Raw genomic sequence first — 22,580 nt, 5'->3', positions numbered from 1 at the left:
AAAGAAAGAAAGAAAGAAAGAAAGAAAGAAAGAAAGAAAGAAAGAAAGAAAGAAAGAAAGAAAGAAAGAAAGAAAGAAAAGAAACAAAGAAAACAAAAGGCCTTCAAGTTAACCCTCATTTGACTTAAACACTTGAGGGAATGAGTGTTTAGATCAAATGAGGGTTAACCAAGGTCTCATTATCTAGTATTAAAGCATTTGGTATGTTTCAAAGGTTGGCTTTTCAAAGTTTACAAAGATAATACAACTACAAAACATTGTAAGAACTCGATTTTTATTTTTCATGTAAATAGTATTTTATTTTTTCCAATTACACGTAATGATAGTTTTCAATATTCATTTTTGATGAGATTTTAACTTCCAAATTTGTCTCCTCCTCTCTCCAAGATGGTAAACAGTTATATAGGTTATATGCAATCATGTTAAACATATTTCCACATTAGTCCTGTTATGAAGGAAACAGAACAAAAGGTAAAAACCACAAAAAACCCAAAAGAAAGTGAAAATTGTATGCTTTGATCCGCATCCAGGCTCCACCAGTTCTTTCTCTGAATGTGGATAGCATTTTTTCATCATGAGTCTTTTGGAATTTTCTTGGATCATTGTACTGCTGAGAAGAGCTCAGGCTGTCATAGTTGATCATCATACAATGTTGCTGTTACTGTGTATAATGTTCTTCTGGTTCTGCTCACTTCACTCAGCATGTAAGTTTTTACTGTTTTTTCTGAAATCCATCTGCTCATCATTTCTTATATCACAATAGTATTTCATTACATTCATATAACACAACTTGAGAACTCAAAAAAACAAACTCAGTGGCTAAAATTAAGTAAATATCCTGACGGTTTCATAAAAAATTTTGCCTCATTCTTTAGAATAATATGAGTTAAATATAATCTAAAGCATAAGTATTGAATAATATTCATTTACCCTCCCATTGGGTCAGATGGGAACTCTATCATATAAACCCATTAATTCTTTCTTCTTGCCAGTTTTGTAATCTGAGCAGCTACTAATATTTTCCTTTATCATCTCTCCTGACTTAATAACAGTTGTATCGAATATTTCATATCCTTCTTTGGAGTACCTTCAGTATTCTGTAATTCTAAGAAAAAAAGTATTGTCTAATTCATTGACTCAGTATTTATTTAAATGCTACTGAGAGATATGGCCTTTGGACTAATGTTTAGATCCTCTCTAATAGTGCAGATTGAAACCATCACCTTCCCATTCTGTGAAGTTCTTGTCAATCTTTCCATAAATTCCCCAGAGGACCTGAAATGCCGAGGACTTTCCTTTAGCTCACTTAATAATTGTGGATCCCAACAGAGCACTCAGGCTGTTCATCTGCTATTCCTTCTTCGTTATACATGGCCATCCCACCACCTTTTCCAATTATACATAGTTTCTGATGTCTCTTATGCCACTTACTACATCCAAATCAATGAGAATAACATGGAATTTGATAATAAGCAGCTAGATGGTGAAGTAGAGAGCTGGGTTTGGGGTCAGGAAGACTCATCTTCTTGAGTTCAAATCTGGCCTCAGACACTAGCTGTGTGACCTTGGGCAAGTCATTTAACTCTGCTTCTCTTAGCAGTAAAAACCTCAATGAAGTAAAATTAGAAGAGAGGGATGGGGGGGTAATCTTTGTAGTAAGTTTCTCTAAGGTCTCATTTATAAGATGTATAGGCAGCAGATTTAAATTTACATGAGTAACAGCCATTTCCACATTGATAAGGGATCAGCAGATATAAACAAGCAGTTTTCAGCAGAAGAAATCCAAGCCATCGTTAGTCATATGAAAGTTCCCTCTTCACACCCATCAGATACACGAAGTTGACAAAAAGGTTGACAAATGCTGGAGGGACTGTGAGAAAACAAGTACATTAGTTGCACTGTTGGAACAGCTGAGAATTAATCCAACTGTTCTGGAAAGCAATTTGTAATTATGCCCCCAAAGCTATTAAAGCTTTTGACTCAATGATACTGCTGTTAGAGCCAAACTGCTAAGAGATCAAAGAAAAAGGAGTCATGTGTACTAAAATATTTACAGTAGCTGCTTTTTTGTGGTGGTTAAGAATCAGAAAATGAAAGTATACCCATCAATTGGTTAATGACTGAACAAATATATGAATGTGGGGGATACTATTAGTGGAATGATGGAATACTATTGCACTGCAAGAAATGATGATGGGGATGATTTCAAAGAAGTGTGGGAAAACTTATATGAACTGATACAGAGTGAACAGAACCAAGGAAACAGTTTCTGCAATAACAACATTGTAAAGACATACATTTTAAAAAAAATTTGGAATTCTGATTACCATAATGACCAACCACAGTTCCAGAATCATACAATGAAACATGTTTGATAATGAATGATGGACATAGAGTCCAAAATGAGACATAATTTTTTCTGGCCATGGAGAACAGGGGAATTTTTTTCATTTAACTATACCTATTTTTAGGAAGGTATTGTCTTTCTTGCTTTCTCAAAAGAGAGTGGGAGAGAGAGAAGGCTGATCTCCATTTGAAATTTGTTTTTTAATGACTCACCCTTCTATTTGTACAAAATAGTAAATAAGCATACCCTCACTAAGAAAAAAAATGATGGTTTAGGGCAGACTTTAAACAATTCCTCCTGCCTTGAAGCTTCCATTCTGAAGACTTGGGAGTGTGAAATTATTTTTTAAAAAGAAAAAATAAAACAATATTCACAATGGTTGCAATGATGCAAATGGAAAGAACCATAACAAAGCAATTGAAAAAGGAATGTTGGAGAATTATAACAAACAAGCTTGACCTCAGAGATAGGAGAGGATACTTTTCTTTATTTTTTTTTTTTTGCATCAGAAAGGTGTGGGAAGGGGATTCCATGGGTATGGAATATTGCATATAATTTCATATTCTTTTGATGAATTGATCAGTTTTGCTGAATTTTTTCCTTTTCTAAAATTTCTGTTGTAAGGGATGACTCTCTGGGAGAGGGGAGGAGTAGAAGCATGGGGGAAATCTAGGTAATATAAAAACAAAAGCGACCAAGGTGGGAATCTGGGCAATGTTAAGCCAAATGTATCCGTTTTTAAAAATTTATTTAAAAAAACCCCAACAACAGATGTATTAGTATCAGTAATGCTTTTATTTGACATTTAGCTATTTTCTGTAAAATCTAGAGTACAGATTTACAGCTATCATAAAATGTTATGGCATAAAGTATCTGCATTTGAATAATGCTAGTTTAAGGACAGATTCTGCAGCCCTGGATTAACAACGTTCTCGTATTTACGTATTAAAACTAGTAAGTGTTTTGGATTGTTTCCCTAGGCATCCACTGGCCACCTTTTTCCACCTCTTTTTCCGAGTGAGTGCTATCATTACCTACTTGTTCTGTGACTGGTTCAGCAAAAGCTTTGTTGCCTGTTTTGTTACTATTCTCCTTCTTCTGTCCTTTGACTTTTGGTCTGTCAAGGTAAGACAAGTCTTGCACCAGCAATGGATTTGTTTCCAATAATTTTATAATCTTTATCTGCTGACTGTGACTTTTTGATTCATTTGAGTATTAAAAAAAATACAATTTGGACAAAGCTATAGGTTTGGGATAGAAACCACACCTGAGATTTCATTGATATAGGGGATTCTGGGATGAGGAACCTCCTTCTACCAATGTGGGGTGCTACCTCTGTAGATTATAATCTTAGAGAACTGCCCAAGGTGCTGAGATTAAGTGATTTGGTTAAGTGATTTAAGATTAAGTTCTGTACTTCCAGCCCTCTATACATTGCCCCAAACTACTACTTTGGCTAAAACTGCTATTAAATATTTAAGATATAGAAACAGTGTTACCTAAGGCTGGTGAAAAGTTACAGCATTTATTTCTTTACTGATGGCAACAAATACAAGTATCACACTTAGGAACCTTAGCTAGGATGGCAGTTCTCTAGTTATCCACCAGATTTTGGATGATCCTCCTGTTTTAGAAGTTGCTCCTGAAATAGATGGGTCAGACTCTATCACTTACTCTTTTTTTTTAATTTAAAATCAGATGCCTATAAAAACTAATTTTAAGGAAATAGCATGTTTCAACCTCCCTTCCCTTCCTGTCCCCATGAGAGTTATTATGTGACTTACATTTTACCTTTCATTAAAGGGGGTTACTCTTTCTGTGTGGTATATCTGTAATAACATAGTGAGCTAAAGGAAAAGTGCATCTTATAGTTAATTTGTCCGTTTTCATTAGAATGTGACAGGAAGACTCATGGTTGGCTTACGCTGGTGGAACCAAATAGATGAAGATGGAAAAAGTCATTGGATTTTTGAAGCCAAAAAGGTATTAAGAATTGAGTTAAGGAGAAACCAAAAATTGTTAAATTTTTATATTGGTTTGTTTCAGGATTTGTACCTGTCTTGATTCCTGCCCTGCACAAGATGTATCCCTACTGCCTCTTTTCTGGTACATGCATATTGTGAATAGTACAAGTAAAGTCAACATAAACCATAACATACCACATTTTAATTGGAACCACATTTTCTTAACAGGTCTCTTTAAATAATTCGACGGGAACAGAAGCTGAAGCTAGAATCTTCTGGCTTGGTCTAATTATCTGTCCATTGATCTGGACTGTATTCTTCTTTAGCACCTTATTCTCCCTGAAGCTCAAATGGCTTGTAAGTCATTAACACCTTCACTCAAAACTTTTGTTGTCTTCTCAAATCTCGTAGTCACAGGAGTTGTGGGGGTCTGAAATACCATTTTAAGGCTGCATTCTGCCTCTAATACTGAGCCCGTTATTGGGAGGCATAAGTCAGAGTACTTAAATACACCTAAAGAATAGCCTACGTGCTGCCAAGATCTGGTTTCTCCAAAGCTGAAACAACGTATTAATAGTACAATGAAACCACATTCCAAAGAATGAGGATAGATTAATATCAGATTAAGGTGGCTGAAATGAAAAAAAAAATCCTTAAGATTTTTTAAAAATAAAGTCATAAAAAAAAATAAAAATACTTTTTTTTTTCTGAACAGGCACTTGTGATTGCTGGAATCTCCCTCCAAACTGCTAATCTCTATGGATATATCCACTGTAAAATAGGAGGACAAAAAAGTATCACTAAAGTCACATCAAGATTTCTATCCCAGACAGTATTTCAAAGAGTAAGTTGGAGGTAGTTCTGTATCTTGAGTTTGGGTGAAGCCTTGGAAGTGTATCAAAGGAAAGCACCACCTTATGTATCTATAGACCACACCTCAAATTAGTTTCAAAAGATTTAATTACTATCAAGAAGGAAAAATGAAACCCCAAACTTCCCACTTAATAAGATTAGTATCTTCTGGCAAACACATCTAGATATGTTGATTTTAAATTTTGAAGAAATTAGTTAAAGAATACCTTGTATTTCTAGATTGTGCTGTCTTATGACGCTAATTATGTGATGTCTTATGATGCTAATTAATACAACAGTCCTTGTGGATTAGCAATCCCTTTCTTAATACTTAAGTAATGAGCTTATTGGTTAATTACCAAACATTTTCTATGCTTAATGCTTCAATTATGCTTATATCTCTTATACATCCATAGTAATAAAATATCAATGTGTTTTCCATTTTACAGGAGAGTCAAGATGAATTTCAAAAGCCTGGTCTAGAGAGAATGGAAATACACAAACATTAAATGAGAAGCAGCAGCTCTTCATTACCTCTAGAAATAAGGTTTTAACAGCAAACTAACATTTGTGATCCACTGTGTGATTTGGCTCCTTTTCAGTCTTCCTGGTCCTACCATATCTGGAACAAGCTATGCATACTTCTTGACTTGGGTCTCATCTAATTCCCATCTTCCCACCGCAATGAAGTTTTTCTTGGCTGTTCCCATTATACTGGCTTCATATGAATTCATAACAGTTAAATAAGTATCCCTTATATGGTACTTATATACTATCTTTTGACTTCCTGCTAGTGCAATGGAAAAGTGAACTAAGATGACTTTGTTTCAAATCTGAACTAAACTACTTACTATTTATTACTATATTGAGTAAACTTTTTTTCTGGCAAAATGGAGGTAATATATGTTATGCTTCTCTGTGTTCTGGGGATCAACTGAGACTATGCGTACTTTGTAAGTTTCTGTACAAATAAATGCAAGAGTGTTATTGTTCAGACTAGATGGTGTACTTCTTGAGATCTCAGTTGTTTATATCTTCCTCAGTGCCTGGCACATAGTCTGTGCTCAAGAGTTTATTAAATATATGAAGAACCATTTGTTGGATTTTCCTGATTAAAAACATAGTAATTCTGACACTGTTTAGCAGTTTTATAAATGGTAGTATCAGTCAGGAGCTGACAATGTATGTGAATGCTTTCCTCTCTTCCCCTTCTTCCCAATAAACTTTAGTCTTATAAAATCTAAGGAAAATGTAAGCCACAACTATTGGGAGACCTTACAGAATAGATGCAGACTGGGCAGGTGGAGGGAGTATCCATACCATCAAAATGACAGATTCTTAGAGGATACTGAATATATCAATTTAAAATTTTCTTTTTTTATTTTTGAGAGGGTTGGGGAAATTAGATGAAATGTTCCTCAACTGAATGCTGCTGCTGCTACTTAGGAAGAATTTAAATGATGACTGTTTTGCATATCTGCTTGAAATAAGTCTCAGAAATCAGGTTTAGGGGAGGAAAGATATTTATTTTTTAAATGGCATATCTGTAAGTACAGTGCTTTACATTATATTAACTTATATCTTAATAAAAGTATATCAAAATTAGATGATTAAAGTGTCTTTAAAAAGTGATTTCAAAACCAGGTCAGGCTTTTGAATTTCTAACTCTTATCCCTGTAATTGACTGGACTTTAAAAAAAAAATTATACATAGTATTGGTCCACTTCTCCAATTGTTTATGACTATAGCTAGGGTCCATAGAAATTCATGTTTCAGCAGCTAATCAGCTTTTCTTCTTTTGAACTATGTAAACCACAAAAGTCTTGAATTCCTAGAGAGAAAAATATTCATATAAGCATTAATATGACATAGAATCCACTACTACTGATTTCCTATAATTTACTTTCTTTGCTATATTTACCACACTTTGCTGGGGGTTAACTATTTACGGAAATCACTGTTCTAAAAGCTTTATTCCACAGCTAACTCTGTCTCTACACTTTACATATGTAGTTCCACAACTGGTCATAACCACATGGTTGAAGGATTTACATGAATATACTCTAAATTCTAGGATACTTTGGGCAAAACACTTAATTTATCTGAGATATCAGACAAGACAGAATTGTGAACCAGAGTGAAATAGCTTTTATGAGATAATTATTAACATGTTTAAATACTTACTTTGGATTATATCTCTGTATGCTAATGTAGCTGGTGAATCAGGCACTTCAGTCAAAAAGGATTGTCCATTATCACAACTTTTACCTTGGAAAAAAAATTAAATTTAAACTTATGAATAGACCACAACATTTCTGTTCTCTTGTTTCTGGTGATTTTTATAATAAACTTACTTTAAAATAAAGGTTTGCTTTAGGAATATTTATTCTCCCAAAACTACTTTAACTTACCTAGTTTAACTTTAACTTATCTGTAACATTCACCTGTAACTCATGTGACTCATTTTAATAGACATTATAAGTCTTTCATATACTTGGAGGACCACTTACCTATCTGTGGATCCAAAGGCACTTTACCAAGCAAGGGAACTTTTAAATCTTGGCACATTACTTCTGCGCCCCCTGTTGTTGGAGGAAATATTTGCGATTCATTCTGTGAAGAAAGTTAGTCAATGGAATAAAAAAAATTTTAGTTTTAAAAACATATTAAATGACATCCTTATAAGTAGGTATAAGTATACCTTTTCACTGAAATAGCCTTTGCGGATATTTAATGTGCTAAATTAAAGCAATCTATTCATGAAATCCATAATAAAAAATTTTGTGGATTTACTTTCTGAAATTATAGAACCCAGAGATAGCTCTATGAAGAAGGATTCTTATCATAAGATTATTTCTTCAGTTGTGAAAGATTAAAAAAAATTAACATGTAGCATTATATATACCATACACATACACACACACACTCACTCTCTCTAAAAAAATGTACATTCTTACCTTACATTTGGGGCATATGAAGCCACTCATGTTCTCTACTACACCAATTATTGGCAATTTCACTTTATGACAAAAGTTGATTTCCTTTCGAACATCCTGTAGTGATACTTCCTATCAAAGGAATTCAATCAGTTTTTTAGAACTCACATAAGAAACCACAGTATACTAGTTTCATAGTAGAGAACATGGTTAAATATGTTAGTTTATTATCACCACCAGAATTTATAATTTTTGTTTCCTTGGTGTATAAAAAAGCTTAAAAGATATACTAAGATCTATTGATTAAATAGTCACAAGCTCCATATAAGACTGCTAAACTAGAAAAAAGCTCTAGGGGGGGAGTATGACATTTTAACCTTTTTGGCCAATTTCAGATTGTTGGGCAGAAATATTCTGTTCATCTAAATTTCTGAAGAGTTAAGTCCAACAGTAGAGCTGTTTTTTAGGAGTAGATGCATTTTAAAAAGGATGGTTCTGGAAATCATTAACTGTCTGAGTAGAAAAAATAATCAAAATGTAAATTTGAAAGCAGGGCATTAGTAAAGCATTATGAAGAGTTAAGTCCTCTAAGAGTAGATTTCTCTGTTGTAACTAACCAGAAGATCAAGGCAAAGTAACAAGTTTATCTTGGTTTTATATTTTTTTCCCACTTAATCTATATGTACACATAAGTAAGTATTCTTGAGTTACTGTCCTATTATATTCCATAATAAGAAGACCCTTTACGACCCTATTACACATGCCATAAACTTGGCATTTGTTTTCAAAAGAATCAATATTTTTTTTAAAAATAGCTAAGGTAGTAAACTTTTATGGACTTCTTTAAAAATGGACTAGATTATATCAGTGATGGTACAATCACAGTACTGAGTCAGCTACATGACCTAAATTGCTCAAAGTTCTTTTCTTTTCCCAGAAGACAGGAGAGAGAATACTGAACATATTACTAGACTTACACAAATTCAATAATTCACAGGAATCTTACTATAATCTGTCCTTGGGTTCAGAGCTATGGGCTGGTCTAAGAATGACAAAACCAAAGACCCTCAAAAACTTGTACTAATTAAATGAACTAGGTACTTTCAACTTGGTTTCATGCTGAGAATGTGTATGGGCAGAAAACCTATTCCCTTCAATGTCCTTTAAGACAAGTGGTTTTTCTGTCAGTTGTCTTTTGATGAAATCTTCCTGTAATTATAGAACTTTAAAAAAAATCTTCATCGATCCTCTTCTCTCACATTTTATCTTGGTTCATACACACTAGCCTCTGGCCCTCCTGGAAACAACCTACCTATTTCTCTGCTTACCTACGCTAGTCAATTTCCGGACCATTATGAAATGAGATCTACAAAACCAACATTTCCATGTAAAGCCCAGATCCTTTTGGGTTTGTCTGCACGAAGAGATTTAGCAATTACAATATGATATCATCTTGTCAGGTCCTCTCAGCACTTCAGTAACTAAATCCTTTTAGGTGGGAGTCCATGAGAGAATCCTCTTCTGCTCAGTTCTGCCCTGTCACACAGTAGAATTCTAATGTCGAGCTGTATTTCCTAACAAAAAGCTAGTGATAAAATGCATTCCCCAAACATGAAATCTTACTAATTCAATAGAAGAAATGGACTAGAGAAAATTTTCAAATTGCAGTAAAGTCAATTATTTCTTTCAATTAAACAGGACATTAATAGAAGGTATATCACAATCACTGATTAAAGTGACCATTGTGAATTTTTCTCACCCCAGACAACTTGAGCTTTCCTAAGGGATAGGTTTTTACAGGTCTACTCTCAAGTGTTAAGTTAAATCCAAGATGTTAAGTTTCTTATTATGAGACTCCTGTCTCTCATATTCCTTAGCATCTTTTGTGAGGAAAAAATAGGACCCTAACAAGTACTCACTGGGCAGTGAGGTAATACAGTAGTGGACAGAGTACCGGCCCTGCAATCAGGAGGATCTGGGTTCAAATCCAGCCTCAGATACACATTAGCTGTGTTGCCCTAGGTAAGTCACTTAACCCTGTTTGCCTTAGTTCCCTCATCTGTAAAATGAGCTAGAGAAGGAAATGGCAAACCATTCCAATAGCTTTGCCAAGAAAATTCCAAATAGGGTCACAAACAGTCAGAAACAACTGAAAAAAAAATGACTAAGCAAAAAAACAGTACTCATTAGTTGCTTACATAAAAATCCTTCCAGGTTTTAGTGCTAAATTCATAGGATATTGGAAATATTTATGAACCATTTGTAGAAAATGTACCAAAAACTAGGAATTCAGGTTGTTAGCAAGTCTTAATTGGTCTGTGGGAAAGCAGAAACTTTACTAGTAAAGTAGAATTTTATAAAGCAGAATAATATAAAGTTACATTGTGATACAATTACTTGAGAAAGAGATTACAGAATAAAAAAGTGTTTAACTTAACACAGGAAAAAATCATGTAATGATTTTTTTTTCATTACAGTTGCCTAGATGCAAATAACATGTAAAGAAAACTGGGCGCTGTTCCTAAAGAAGTCATAATTTAAAAATCATTATGTTAGATGATCATACATCCTTCAAGCTTTAGGTATCCAAACAGAAAACTAGGATCACAGATTTTGAGCTAGAAGGAACTTTAGAGGTCATCCGATACAAACCTCTCATTTTACAGATGAGGAAACCAAGGCTCAGACAAAATCAAGTGACTTGCCCAAGGACATCAATTGGAAGAGCTAAGATTTGAACTCACTTCTTCTGACTCCAAATTCAACATTCTTTTTTTTTTTTTTAAAGCAATCGGGGTTAAGTAACTTGCTCAAGGTTACAAGGTCAGTTATTTCTGGGTGTGGTGCTAAGTATCTGAGCCCAGATTCGATCCAGGTCTCCCGACACTGGAGCTGGTGCTCTCGCTCGCTGAGCCACCTGGCCGCCCCTAAGCAATTGGGGTTAAGTACCTTGCTCAAGGTTACACGGCCAGGTGTTTCTGGGTGGGTGCTAAGTGTCTGAGCCCGGATTCGATCCCCAGGTCATCCAGACACTGGAGCTGGTGCTCTTACTCGCTGTGCTACCTGGCCACCCCAAATCCAACATTCTTTACACTGCTTCAGAGCAATGTTGAATGTTAGTGTATGGTCTTTAGAAAATAAAAATAGCATTAGTCTCACCTGAGGAGTAGTGATTATTACCGCTCCATCTATGTGTGCTGCACTGAGATACTGGACTATGGATAGATGTTCATCTGAAGTGCCAGGTGGGGTATCTACAATGAGGTAGTCAATCTCTCCCCAATCTACATCCCGAAGAAACTGCTTTATCATACCTTAGAAAGAGAGAAAAGAGAAGGAATAGCTTCCTCACTTTTATGGCTTCCATTACAAAAAAAAATATGGCATTAATTTATATTCCATGCAAATAGTATTTGTTCATTCATTACAATAGAATCCCACTAAATTAATGTCAGATGTTATTGATTACACAAGCCTGCATTCCTACCTCTAAATCTAAATATGCCCCTTGAACCATGACACAAATGCAAGTCATATGTGTTTTAAGGAGCAAAATTCTAACAAATGATATGAGAGATCACTAAATAAAAACTAGTGCTCATCAGCTCTTTATATTTAAGGTAAACCAAATGTAATGACACAGCAAGGCAAACAGGCATGCAGACAATTACAACTGAGTTTAAAATGATGTGCATCAACTGAAAGCAACAGTGCATGTTCTGAAATAATAAGCCAAAATGATTAAAGACTTAGGTGCAAACCATTTTTTTTTGGTCCCCGCCAGATGACAGCATCATCAGGACTGCCAAGCAAGAAACCTACTGACATCACACCAAGATTTTCTTCAACATACTACAAAGGGAACAGGGAAAAAAGAAATAATCACAGGAGAAATACTTTACTGGGAAAAACAAAACAAAACATGGCAGCAAAGGTGCTTTCTCAGTCCCCTTTTCTATATCATTACCTAGCTCCCACTCCCTTCAGCAGGACTATCCCCTAAAGCTCTATCCTGGGCCCTGGCAGCCCCCTCAATGATCTCAACATTCTCCATGCATTCAGTTATGTGAACTGGTATATGGCCCTAATCTTTCTCCTGACTACGGTGTCCTACTTCTTAATTAATTGATTTCTGGACATATGGTACAGTAAAAAGAATGCATCTGATGTCAGAGGACTTGACTATAAATCCTGGCTATGCTACCTAATAAACACAAGTATATCCATTCCAGGCCTTGTTTCCTTCATCTGAAAATGAGGGGGCTGGACTAGATGACCTCCTAACGTCCTTACCAGTTACAGATCTGTGATCTTATGACTCTACGTAGACTCTGTCAGCAACTTAAATGTCATGTATCACAAACTAGACTAATCATTGTTCCCACTAAACCCACTACTCCTCCAATCTTCCTTATTTCTGTTACAGCTTCATGTTCTTTTAGGCTGGAACAAAGAACCCTTCCTCCTTCCTGGCTTTCTTCCAACCCTGGAACAGTAGGCCTGACATCTTCTTTGCTTCAGGCTCTCATCACATCGTGCCTAGATCACTGCAAAAGCCTCCTCACTGGTCTCCCTGCTTTAAGTCGCTCCCCACTGATGCCAAAGTGATTTTCCATAAGTGTACACAGAGCTGACGGTGGCACTCTCCTCCCTACTCAGTCCAGCCGAGTGGTACCCTATTACCTCCAGGATAAAGTAAAAAGCCCTGTTTAGCTTTTAAAGCCCTTCATGACACGGCTCCATCCTATCTTCCCAGCCTCAGTTAACATTATTCCCCCTGGTATACTCTGTCATATGACCACACTGGCCCCTCTTGCCCCTCCTGCCTCGTAATGCCTTCGCACTGGCCATGTCCCACGCCTGGAAAGCACTCTGCTCCTCACTTCTGCTTTGTAGGATGCCTCTGTTCTTTCAAGATATAGCTTAAGCACCACTCTTTACAAAGGCTTTCCCGATTCTCCCAACTCTTAGTGCCCTCCCTCCCATACTCTCTTACAGTTAACTATTGTGCATTAATTTGTATTTATTCTGTATATATCTACAGATGCACTTGTTATTATCTTCCTCCACTAGAATGTAAACTTCTCGCACATACTGTTTCACTTATTTGCGCACCCAGCAGGAGCTTAATAAAATGCTGTTACTGATTGATTTTCCTACCACACGCTCCCCTCAACACTACGATTTCTACAATGCTGAAGTCCTCTCTGGCTCTGCTTCACCACAATGTCCAATCAGCTCCCAAGTCCTGTTGATCCACTCTCTGCAGAATCGTTCACATTTGTTGTGCTGTATAAACTCACACGGCTGTCACTGTGATTCAGGGCCCTTATCACCTCTTCCCTTGACTTCTGTAAGAGACTTCTTAATTGGTCTCCCTTTTACCAGTCTCATTCATCTTTTGCACAGATGCCAAAGTCATGTTCCCTAAGGCATACTATGTAAATCCCTTGTCCAAGAATCCTCAGTGGTTCCCTACTACATCGAAGCTAAAATATGACCACTTTTGCCTAGCATTTAAGGCCTTCCACAAACAGGGTCCAATCTACCTCTTCAGCCCTACTTCAACATTCCAGTCACAGGGGAAGAAGCAGCATCTTCTACTTCTGCCCCATAAGGCTGGTTTATTGGAGGACAGACTTTCCCTAAAATACGTCAGCAGCCAGAGCAGCCACCTATTCCATTCTGGAATTAGTTGTACCCTCTGTCTACGTGGTGACAGAACGATAAGAATCAGACAGGATATCTCCTGCTTCCACACATCTGCATATAGCATCCTTCCCCTATACCTAGAACACATTCTCTCTTCTCTGCCTTCTTTCAGGACTCACTTCAGGGGCCACCTTCTCTGTAAAACCTTCCTTGTTCTTCTCCCTTCGTAAATTCTCCTACAGAGAGTGTAGGAAACCTTCCCTTCATTCTCTTCACTACCTGTCCAATAGACATATCTGCCTCACCAGAGGTAGCTGATGGCACAATGAATAGATTGCTAGGCAAGGAATCAGGGAGATCTAAGTTCAAATCCAGCCTCAGAAACTTTCTAGATGTGTAACCTTGAACAAGTTAATTAACCTCTGTTTGTTTCAGTTTTCTCAAGTGTAAAATGAAGCTAATAACGGCTTTAAAACAGCAATATTACCTTGCAAGGTTGTTGTAAGGATCAAATGAGGTCATACTTGTTTTTAAAAAATTGCTTAGCACAATGCTAGATATGTTGTAAACACTATATAAATGTTGATTTCCTTCCCCTTGATCTATGGTCAAGTAGGATCCCTCCCAATAGAATGTACATTTCTCAAGGGGAGGAATTATTACATTTTTCATCAATAATGATAGCAATAACTAATATTTATATAGTTTTAAAGTTCACAAAGTGCTCTACATACATTAGCTCATTTAATGGTTGGTGCTTCACTAATTGTTGAACTGAATTCCATTGTGGGTTATTCTGTTGCCACTACAATATTAAAAATAAATAGCTCAGTTTCTGAAAAATGATGTCAAATAAGCAAATACTTATTACTAGCCTTTTCTATTATACATAAACACAAAATATGTATGTATGTAAATATATATATATATGCATATTTCCCTATAAATACAACATGACATACTATCACCAAAACAAAGGTTTAAATAAAAACTTACCACTGGAGACCATCCAGAACCACTCTGGTGAACCTGAACAAATATGAGAATCAAAATTCATTTGTAAAATATTATACACATTGGTAACATAATGTATAAATTTTTATAGAATATTAGCATCATTTTCCCTGATGTCATGGGTTACCATGGCCAAAAAAAGTTTCATCACCAGGTAGTGGCTAGTCTACAGATAATGCACCTCTCTGGGATAGAAAACTGACAAAGTCTGTTCCTGGGCCCATCCCTGACGTGTTTCCAACATGGCAGAATCGGTCTGAACTTGAGTTCCTCTGGTATCGCTTTCAAGAAGCCAAGTCCCTTCCATGCCATGCTGGGACATAAGAGTAGAATTTTTGCAGTGAACTTTTAGGAGAACATAAGTGAGAATTTCACAGGATGGGAAGGCATAGATAACTTGCAAGATGCATCAATGGTGGGAACTCCTGAATTGATGAGATCACATATCTATTTTAGTACTAGTATCATACTACCACAAAAATCTCAATAGAAAAGCTCTTGAGGGATTTTCGACAAAGGAAGGTGTTAAATAATGTCTCTGTTCTCCAAGAGGCTGAGTCTTGTATCTTCGGGGGAATATGGTAAGTTGGGTTACCTGGATTCAAATACAAGTGAAGGGTCTAAAATATTTATTTTTAAAAAGCAAAGCAAGTGTTGGGGTATTAAAGTCTTTTGTAAAAAATGCAAAAGTCATTATATAGCAATGAAATTGCTATTGTTAAGTTTTCTGCTATAAGAGGGTCAAAAAAAAAAAGGGAAAGGGAGGTTAGAGTGTCATGGGTCTGAAAACATACATGAGCCAGTGAAACCTAGAACCCAGAAGCCTGACAGGGAAGAAACAGGCTGGATCAAATCGGCGGGCAAACATGAAGTGCCTGATCCATGTGTTCTGTATTACCTAGGCACTGTGCTGGGTGCTGGAGACAGAAAGACAAGCAGACAGAAACACAGCCCATGCTCTGAAGGGGCAACAAACAATGTGTGGCTCATATAGAGATATAAAGCGCACACAAGGGAAATCAATGGCAAAGATATGATCACTGGGGGCAAAGGGGAGGCACAAGGAGCTGAAGGAATTCAGAAAAGGCCTCATGGAAGCGACACGGACTGAGCCCTGAAGAAAGCTAAAGACTCTAAGAGGTAGATGAAGGCAAGAGGACGGTGGTGGAAAGATAGCAGATCTTATGTTCTAATAACAGAGGAAGGAAAAAAGTCCTCTGTTACAGGCCTAAAAAAATGAATGCCCTAAAAACTGTTTTTGTATAACTTGAAACTAGTGGTTTCAGTGGGGAGGCTGGCTGAATGCATCTAATGTAAAGAATCAGACTATAAGTAATCTGAAGCACTGGATCTTCTTAACTGACTCAACTATTAGTATTCCATAGCCTTGGATCTTCTCAACTTGGTGGTAAATTTTAATTCTATATCAAACTATTTTGCATGCTGGACAAAAATAATACATTGAAAGAAGGGAAAGGAGGCGGCCAGGCAAGTTACTTAACCCCCGATTGCTTAGGGGCGGCCAGGTGGCTCAGCGAGTAAGAGCACCGGCCCTAGTGTCGGGATGACCCGGGAATCAAATGCGGACTCATATACTTAGCACCACACCCAGAAATAACTGTCCGTGTAACCTTGAGCAAGTTACTTAACCCCGATTGCTTTAAAAAAAAAAAGGGAAAAGAAGTTGCAATAGAGAAACTGGAATGGAGTGACTGAAGCAATAACACAAAGGAGAAAAGCTTCTCTCTTTGCCTGTGGACTGTGGTGAGAATGAAGCTCCATAGGGGCAAAATGGGAGCACCAAAGATGAAAGAGGAACAACTCCCATATTTCTCCACATGGGCTGAGATACATTTTAAAGATACAAGACTACCAACTAAGTGATTAATTTATGAACAACTCAGCTTTTAGACAGGCTGGCAGATGCTAACGCTCAAAACATTAAGTTCCACTTCTTTTTTTTTTCTAAGCAATCGGGGTTAAGTAACTTGCTCAAGGTTACACGGCCAGGTGTTTCTGGGTGTGGTGCTGAGTGTCTGAGCCCGGATTCGATCCCCAGGTCATCCCAACACTGGGGCCGGCGCTCTTACTCACTGAGCCACCTGGCTGCCCCATAAGTTCCACTTCTTAATAGCTGCCCCTATGCTGTCACTAAGTAGCAAAAACTGTGGTTTGAATAGAGAGCGGCCTTTTCTTAGATCAGGACTATGGATAGTGAAACTACGTTCACCTCTGGCTATGTAATCACAAATTTCTAAGTTTCTACTCTGTACAAAAATATTATCTTTTGAATTAAGTTTTAACTTGCAAAGACAAAAATTTAATGAAGATAATTCTTTAGAATAATTTAAGGAAGCTAAATAGGAAAATTCATGATTCTTTAATCTTTTAAAACTGACTCAGCCTCTTTGGGCTTCTTTATATTTATTCTCTTTAATTCAGTGTCAAAACTGCCCCCTTTGGTGTCTTTCCTAAGCTCACCTACATCAAAACCTCTGGTAGTTTACTACAATTCCTGGTTGTAATTGACTTTCCATCAGGGTTATCTTTTCTCTATTTCCTGCCACTCAGAAGGGAGGCATCAGCTTTGCACTGATTTTTCCCATCTTATATATAGCTCCAGTTCTGAGCCTAGAAGTTCTTTAAGCTATCACTATGACATAAGGATCTCATTTCTAATATAAGCCCCTTAAAAATCCTAATCTAGCTAATCAAAGCTGTGCATTCTAAGTCACTTCTAACATTTCTTATTTTTTCCTTTTAGGAATCATTCCTAAACACTCCCAAATAGCCTTTTGGGGGTTATTTTATAATACGAATTTACTAAATTTACCATTTTAGTTAGCTGGCTCCCTTAGAATATACTTCAGATACAAGGAAGACTTTTTTAAAAGAGAAAGTTGGTATCAAAGATGACCAAGGATGGGAAGTCAATTTAAAAGGAACTATGGAAATACAGGCATCCTAATACATTGTTGATGGAACTGTGAATTGATCCCACCATTCTGGAAAGCAATTCAGAATTATACTAATAAAAGGGAATAAAATACCCATACCATTTAATCTCACTCCAAGTATTCCAAAGAGGTCAAATACAGAAAGGCTCCATATGTACCAAATTATTCACTAAAGGACTTTTTATGGTAGCAAAAAATTAGAAATAAAATAGATGCCTGTCAATTGGGGAATGGTTAAACAAAATGTGATATATGAATATAATGGACTATCACTATGCTGTAAGGAATGAGAAATATGAATTCAGAGAAGCATAGTTAGACTCGTACAAACTGATGAAGAGAGAAGTAAACAAAACCAAGAAGATAGGGGCAGCTAGATGGTACAGTGAATAGAGCACCGGCCCTGGCCCTGGAGTCAGGAGGACCTGAGTTCAAATCTGGCCTCACACACTTGCCACATTTACCAGCCGTGTGACTTTGGGCAAGTCACTTAACCCCAATTGCCCTCAAAAAAAAAAAACAAAACCCAAAACCAAGAAGACAATGGCTTACTACAGTGTAAATGGAAAAGACAATAAAACCTAAACTGAATGCTGTCTAATTTTAAAGATTAAGCCTCTCCCTGAAGAGAGATAAAAATGTAACTCCCTCTCTCTTTTGCAAAGAACTCTGAGTGTGGAACATCACACATCATGCTAGATTCAGATGATACACTGATTTTGTTAAAAAGCCTTTTTCCTTTCCTTTTATTTTTTGTTACAATATATAACTCTGAAAAGGGAAGAAATGTATTTAGAAATGTAGGTGATATTAAAAAACTCAATCAAATTAAAAATTTAAAGATAACTGAATAATTAAGCAAAATTTATCAGATTTAATACACTCACAAAGATTTACATACTAAATTCACAGTTCTATTGTTTCAAGAGTATACTATAGCATGTGACTTGGGAGAATATATATAATTGCATACAAGAAGTCATACCTGTTCTCCCTCTAGTCCCATCATTTTGGGAATTGATGGTCCACAAATATCAATATCCAGCAAAGCAACCTAGCAACAATGAATGAGTCAGGTTATTTACATAATAAAATTTACAAACATACTATATAAAGCAGGAGGTGAATGAGGGTAGAGGAAGAAGAATCATGAAAGGAAACAGTAAACAGTCAATTTGGGAGATTCTTATAAGTAACTACATTCATCTTCTGCATCTATACAAGTACAAAGAAATACTAAAGAGAACTCAAACAAGCTCACCATGTGCCTTACTAACTTCAGAAGCTATTTTGGACTTTAATCTAGTCCTAAAATGATCTTATATTTAACTAAGTCATTCAGGTCCCTTTTAAAATGTACCTGAATCTCTGACTGAACTTTGGAGCTGCCTGAGGTTTCCTGGTAAGCAATGACCAGAGCCTGCACTTGCATTCATATCTAAAACTAAAGGTTTCAATAAGGAGACCTTCTGCAAAAACTCTCCAGAATGAATGACACACAACCTCAGAAAGCTTCCTAAATCCAAGTAGCATTCTTTCCTCAAAGATGAGTCAATAAAAAAATCTGTATACATTTGAAAAGGTGGCAAATATTCATTTTTGAAAATTATGTTTCCATTCCAAAATAGATGTCTTCCTTATAACTTTATTCTTGTTTTTAACTCTTTTTATGTGTTCAATATTAGTTTCTTGTTCCTCTTTTTCATTTTCCTAATAAAACATACATGTTTACAGTTAGTACAATAGTCATAAAATAGATCAGCTTTCTAACTCTAGCTCCCTCTGCTGGTCCATCAAAACCAGACCAACTTCTTTCCTTTGTCATCTCAAAGATTAAAGATTTATATCTGGAAGACACCTTAGAAGTTATCCAGTCAAATATAAACATATATGTATATACATTTATATGAATGAATTGAGCACTTACTATGTGCAAAAGTGCTGTGCTAAGTGTTGAGGATAGAAACAGAAAAGATGGTTGGCTCATAGCCTTGTTCTCTTTGCATATGTATGTATGTATGTATATACACACATTGTTATTTTACATATGTAAATGACCTGAATGACCTACCTTTCCCACCAAAAGACTAGGACATAGATTTATCACTCATAAATGCCCCGCCATGATTTAACATCTGAGAGGTAGTGTGCTTCAATGCTGTGTAACTATTATGTAAGGGCTAAAAGCATCCAAAGATTTACAAAACCTTACTTTTATATTGCACCACAAATTAAAAATTGGTTTGCCTGCCTTTCTGTTTGACAGATCAATAGTACTAAGAATAACATTTTCACTATCTACTCAGCTCACAAGGTTGTAAAGCAGAGGTTCCCAAACTTATTTGGCCTACTGCTCCCTTAAAAAAAAAAAATGCAATGCCCCCCCACCCCCGGAAATCTACTTTATTGAACCCTTTAATGTTTTTTAAAATTGCATCATTTAAAAATATATAATTAAAAATAATGCATCTTAAAATTTAATAATTTATTGTAAACTTGTGGGGTTTTTTCCTGTGTTGAAATTTTGATGATGCAATATTGCATCATGTAACCATATAGTATTGTATTGTAAACAAATAACGATATGCACATATTCCTGCCAAAGCGTGCTGGACTTCCCAACAATGTACAACATGCTTGCCTGCCAACACTTTCTTGTTAAGACCTGTCAGCAGACTCGACCACTGATAGGTTTTAACTTGCATTTTGTGTTTATTTGGAAAATGTGTTTTAACTTGCATTTTGTGTTTATGTGGAAAATGTAATCATGACAACTTTAACTCTGTTACACAACAGATGAAATGTGTATGAACAGTTTTTCAAAATTTTCTTCTCTTCTTTCCTTATGCTTCCACTGCCCCCTTATTTTTATTTAATACCCCCCCCCAACTGCACTCAAGGTTACTACCACCCTCTCCTGGATCGTTCCAGTGTCCCCCAGGGCAGGGTATCACCCTATTTGGGAACCTATGTTAAAGAAAGCACTCTGTAAACCTCAAAGCACTATAGAAATTTATTATTGCTATTGTCATGGCAGCAAAGAGAAACTTTGACAGGTTCTAACAAGTTGGTTTTGAATAGGGGCTCTCCTAATAAATGATGGGCTTGCTATAAATGACTATCTCAAATCATTTGGGAAATTCTCATCTCTAGAAGGTTGATTACCTAGCGATTAATTTTTCCAGGAACAGCAACCAACAAAGATCATACACTAGGTTACAATCTGGTTCAAAAGAGGGAACACCCACCCTGAATATAGCTATGGCCAAAATGCTACATAGTATAGTACCGAAGTATTATGGAGCTCAGTAAAAAGAGAAATCATTAGATTGGGTGAGTTTAACAGGCTGAATTTTTTCCTGTGCATATAACACATGACCCCTGGTTTCAGAGAAAAGATGTGCAATCTGTAGTTCAAAGATTCTTTGCTACACCTGTTGGTGGATGGAATCTGGCGTTTCACTGAAAGCCTCTCAAAAGTGACTATCTACATAAGGTACAAAGGCGGTCATGAACTTGTAGATATACCCTTGTACATCAGCCTACACTGCACAATACTAGACATGTAACAGTCCTGTTAAGGGTAGGAGGTTGGGTATTCCCAGAAGTTGAATCCACCAAACCATGGGGCCGGGGAACATTAAGTTCAGCGTTTTGTGAAATGATCTGAACGTGCCTGCGTACATCAACAGAAAGAATGGTGCCAGCAAGTAGGGGGCAGCAGCATCCATTGTCACAGCAGGAGGTCCTTAAGAGAGCCCCAAATGGCTCTTTCCAGATTTTGCAGCTTCCTACCTGTTTACTTTCATCTTCTGCTAGGCCGTGAGCAAGGTGGGCGCTGAAAGTGCTTTTCCCAACACCGCCCTTCCCGGATAAGACCAAGATTTTGTGTTTCACGGTCCTCATTTTTGCTCTGATTTCCTCTACGGCTGTGGAAAACACGATTTGTAAAGAAACCAGGGCTCCCCCTGCCGGCCAGGCTCTAAGGCTCCCCAAGGGCGGGGCCCCAAGGCTCAGCGCAGGCGCAGAGGGGCTCACTCCCAGGCCTCGCCCCTCCCCTAGGCGTCCCTTACGGGGTGTAAGGGAAGCCCCCGCCATCAGCACGTCGTAAATGCCGACTGTGTGCACGCGGTTGGAGCTTAAGAAATGCTTCCATTCATTCCCCGTTAAGCGCTGATACAAAGCACCTGCCCTCAAGGAAGGCACACTCTAACGGGGCAGAAAAATATGCAAATGATGCGTGTGTTGAGGGCGGGGCCTAGACTACAAATTCTAAATCCGAACCCGAGTCACGAACCGACCCTCTTCCGGACCCCCGCCCCTCGGCGCCTTTCAGGTCTTTTCTCGGAGCCCTCCCAGCCCGCTCCCCCCACCCCGCCCCTCGCGCAGTCCTCACCCGGGTCGGGGGCGGCGCCTGCCCCGGAGGCGCACAGACGCTGGTTCGGGCATCCCTGACACGAGGCCCCTCGGCCCGCCTGGGCACTGCTGGTTCCGGGGCAGTCTGGAAGGGGCAGAAGCACTGTTAAGAATCGTGCTCGCCCGCGCCACGCAGTGCCCCCCCTCCCAGCCCAAGTCCCCCTTCCCGGGCTCACCCTGCGGAACCGCTTCCATTCCAACACCTCCCCAGCCGCCGGAACCAGCCGCAGCCGCACTTCCGGCCTGCGGCGCCACATTCGGCCAGACCCGGCTGACAAGGCCCGGAGACGGGGCCCGTTGTGCGCACGCGCGGGGTGCTGCCGCGGCTCGGGCTCTTTCTTAATTCTGTGACTTCTGGGGAGCCGGTGACGGAGGTTGGCGGCCGTGCGCAGGACAGAGTTGTTTCTGTATCTCTCCCTACGGAGTCACGCACAGTCCATTT

The 22,580-nt window shown here is 37.7% G+C and overlaps 2 protein-coding genes across 3 annotated transcripts in view; one reads left to right on the top strand and one right to left on the bottom strand.

Moving 5' to 3' along the window:
• TVP23A (trans-golgi network vesicle protein 23 homolog A) overlaps positions 1–6,869 on the top strand; it is a 21,404-nt gene extending 14,535 nt beyond the window's left edge. The window contains exons 3-7 of the mRNA XM_069085872.1: positions 3,328–3,472; positions 4,241–4,330; positions 4,540–4,668; positions 5,027–5,155; positions 5,613–6,869. Coding sequence (XP_068941973.1) covers positions 3,328–3,472; positions 4,241–4,330; positions 4,540–4,668; positions 5,027–5,155; positions 5,613–5,672 — 553 coding nt within the window. The 3' untranslated portion in view covers positions 5,673–6,869. The remainder of the gene's footprint in view (positions 1–3,327; positions 3,473–4,240; positions 4,331–4,539; positions 4,669–5,026; positions 5,156–5,612) is intronic.
• Positions 6,669–22,580, bottom strand: NUBP1 (NUBP iron-sulfur cluster assembly factor 1, cytosolic). 2 transcript variants are annotated; one of them, XM_069085856.1, is made up of 11 exons: positions 22,315–22,576; positions 22,119–22,223; positions 21,518–21,651; positions 18,708–18,776; positions 14,748–14,780; positions 11,861–11,951; positions 11,259–11,413; positions 8,121–8,231; positions 7,674–7,776; positions 7,348–7,431; positions 6,669–6,994 (listed from the first exon to the last, which is right to left on the bottom strand). In XM_069085856.1, the coding sequence occupies exons 1-11, from the start codon at positions 22,331–22,333 to the stop codon at positions 6,936–6,938; spliced, it is 963 nt and encodes a 320-aa protein (XP_068941957.1). In that variant the 5' UTR covers positions 22,334–22,576; the 3' UTR covers positions 6,669–6,935. The 2 variants fall into 2 exon arrangements, with proteins under 2 accessions (XP_068941957.1, XP_068941963.1); XM_069085862.1 differs by lacking the exon at positions 21,518–21,651 and having other exon boundaries at positions 22,315–22,580.

The sequence above is a fragment of the Petaurus breviceps genome, unplaced genomic scaffold (genome assembly GCF_028583685.1).
Source record: "Petaurus breviceps papuanus isolate PSGF00001 unplaced genomic scaffold, PetGlider_PUasm1.0 118, whole genome shotgun sequence".
Lineage (NCBI taxonomy): Eukaryota > Metazoa > Chordata > Mammalia > Diprotodontia > Petauridae > Petaurus > Petaurus breviceps.
The sequence above is the reverse complement of the archived record's forward strand: the minus strand, read 5'-3'. Positions and strand labels throughout refer to the sequence as shown.

What these genes read in the sequence shown, in the direction of transcription:
- NUBP1 (XM_069085856.1), bottom strand. An exon ending in GCGGGGACCAAAAAAAAATG is followed by an intron (nt 11,414 to 11,860) that starts GTTTGCACCTAA and finishes TCTCTTTCTAAG; the next exon opens with GTATGATAAAGCAGTTTCTT. An exon ending in ATACAGAGATATAATCCAAA is followed by an intron (nt 6,995 to 7,347) that starts GTAAGTATTTAA and finishes TTTTCTCTCTAG; the next exon opens with GAATTCAAGACTTTTGTGGT.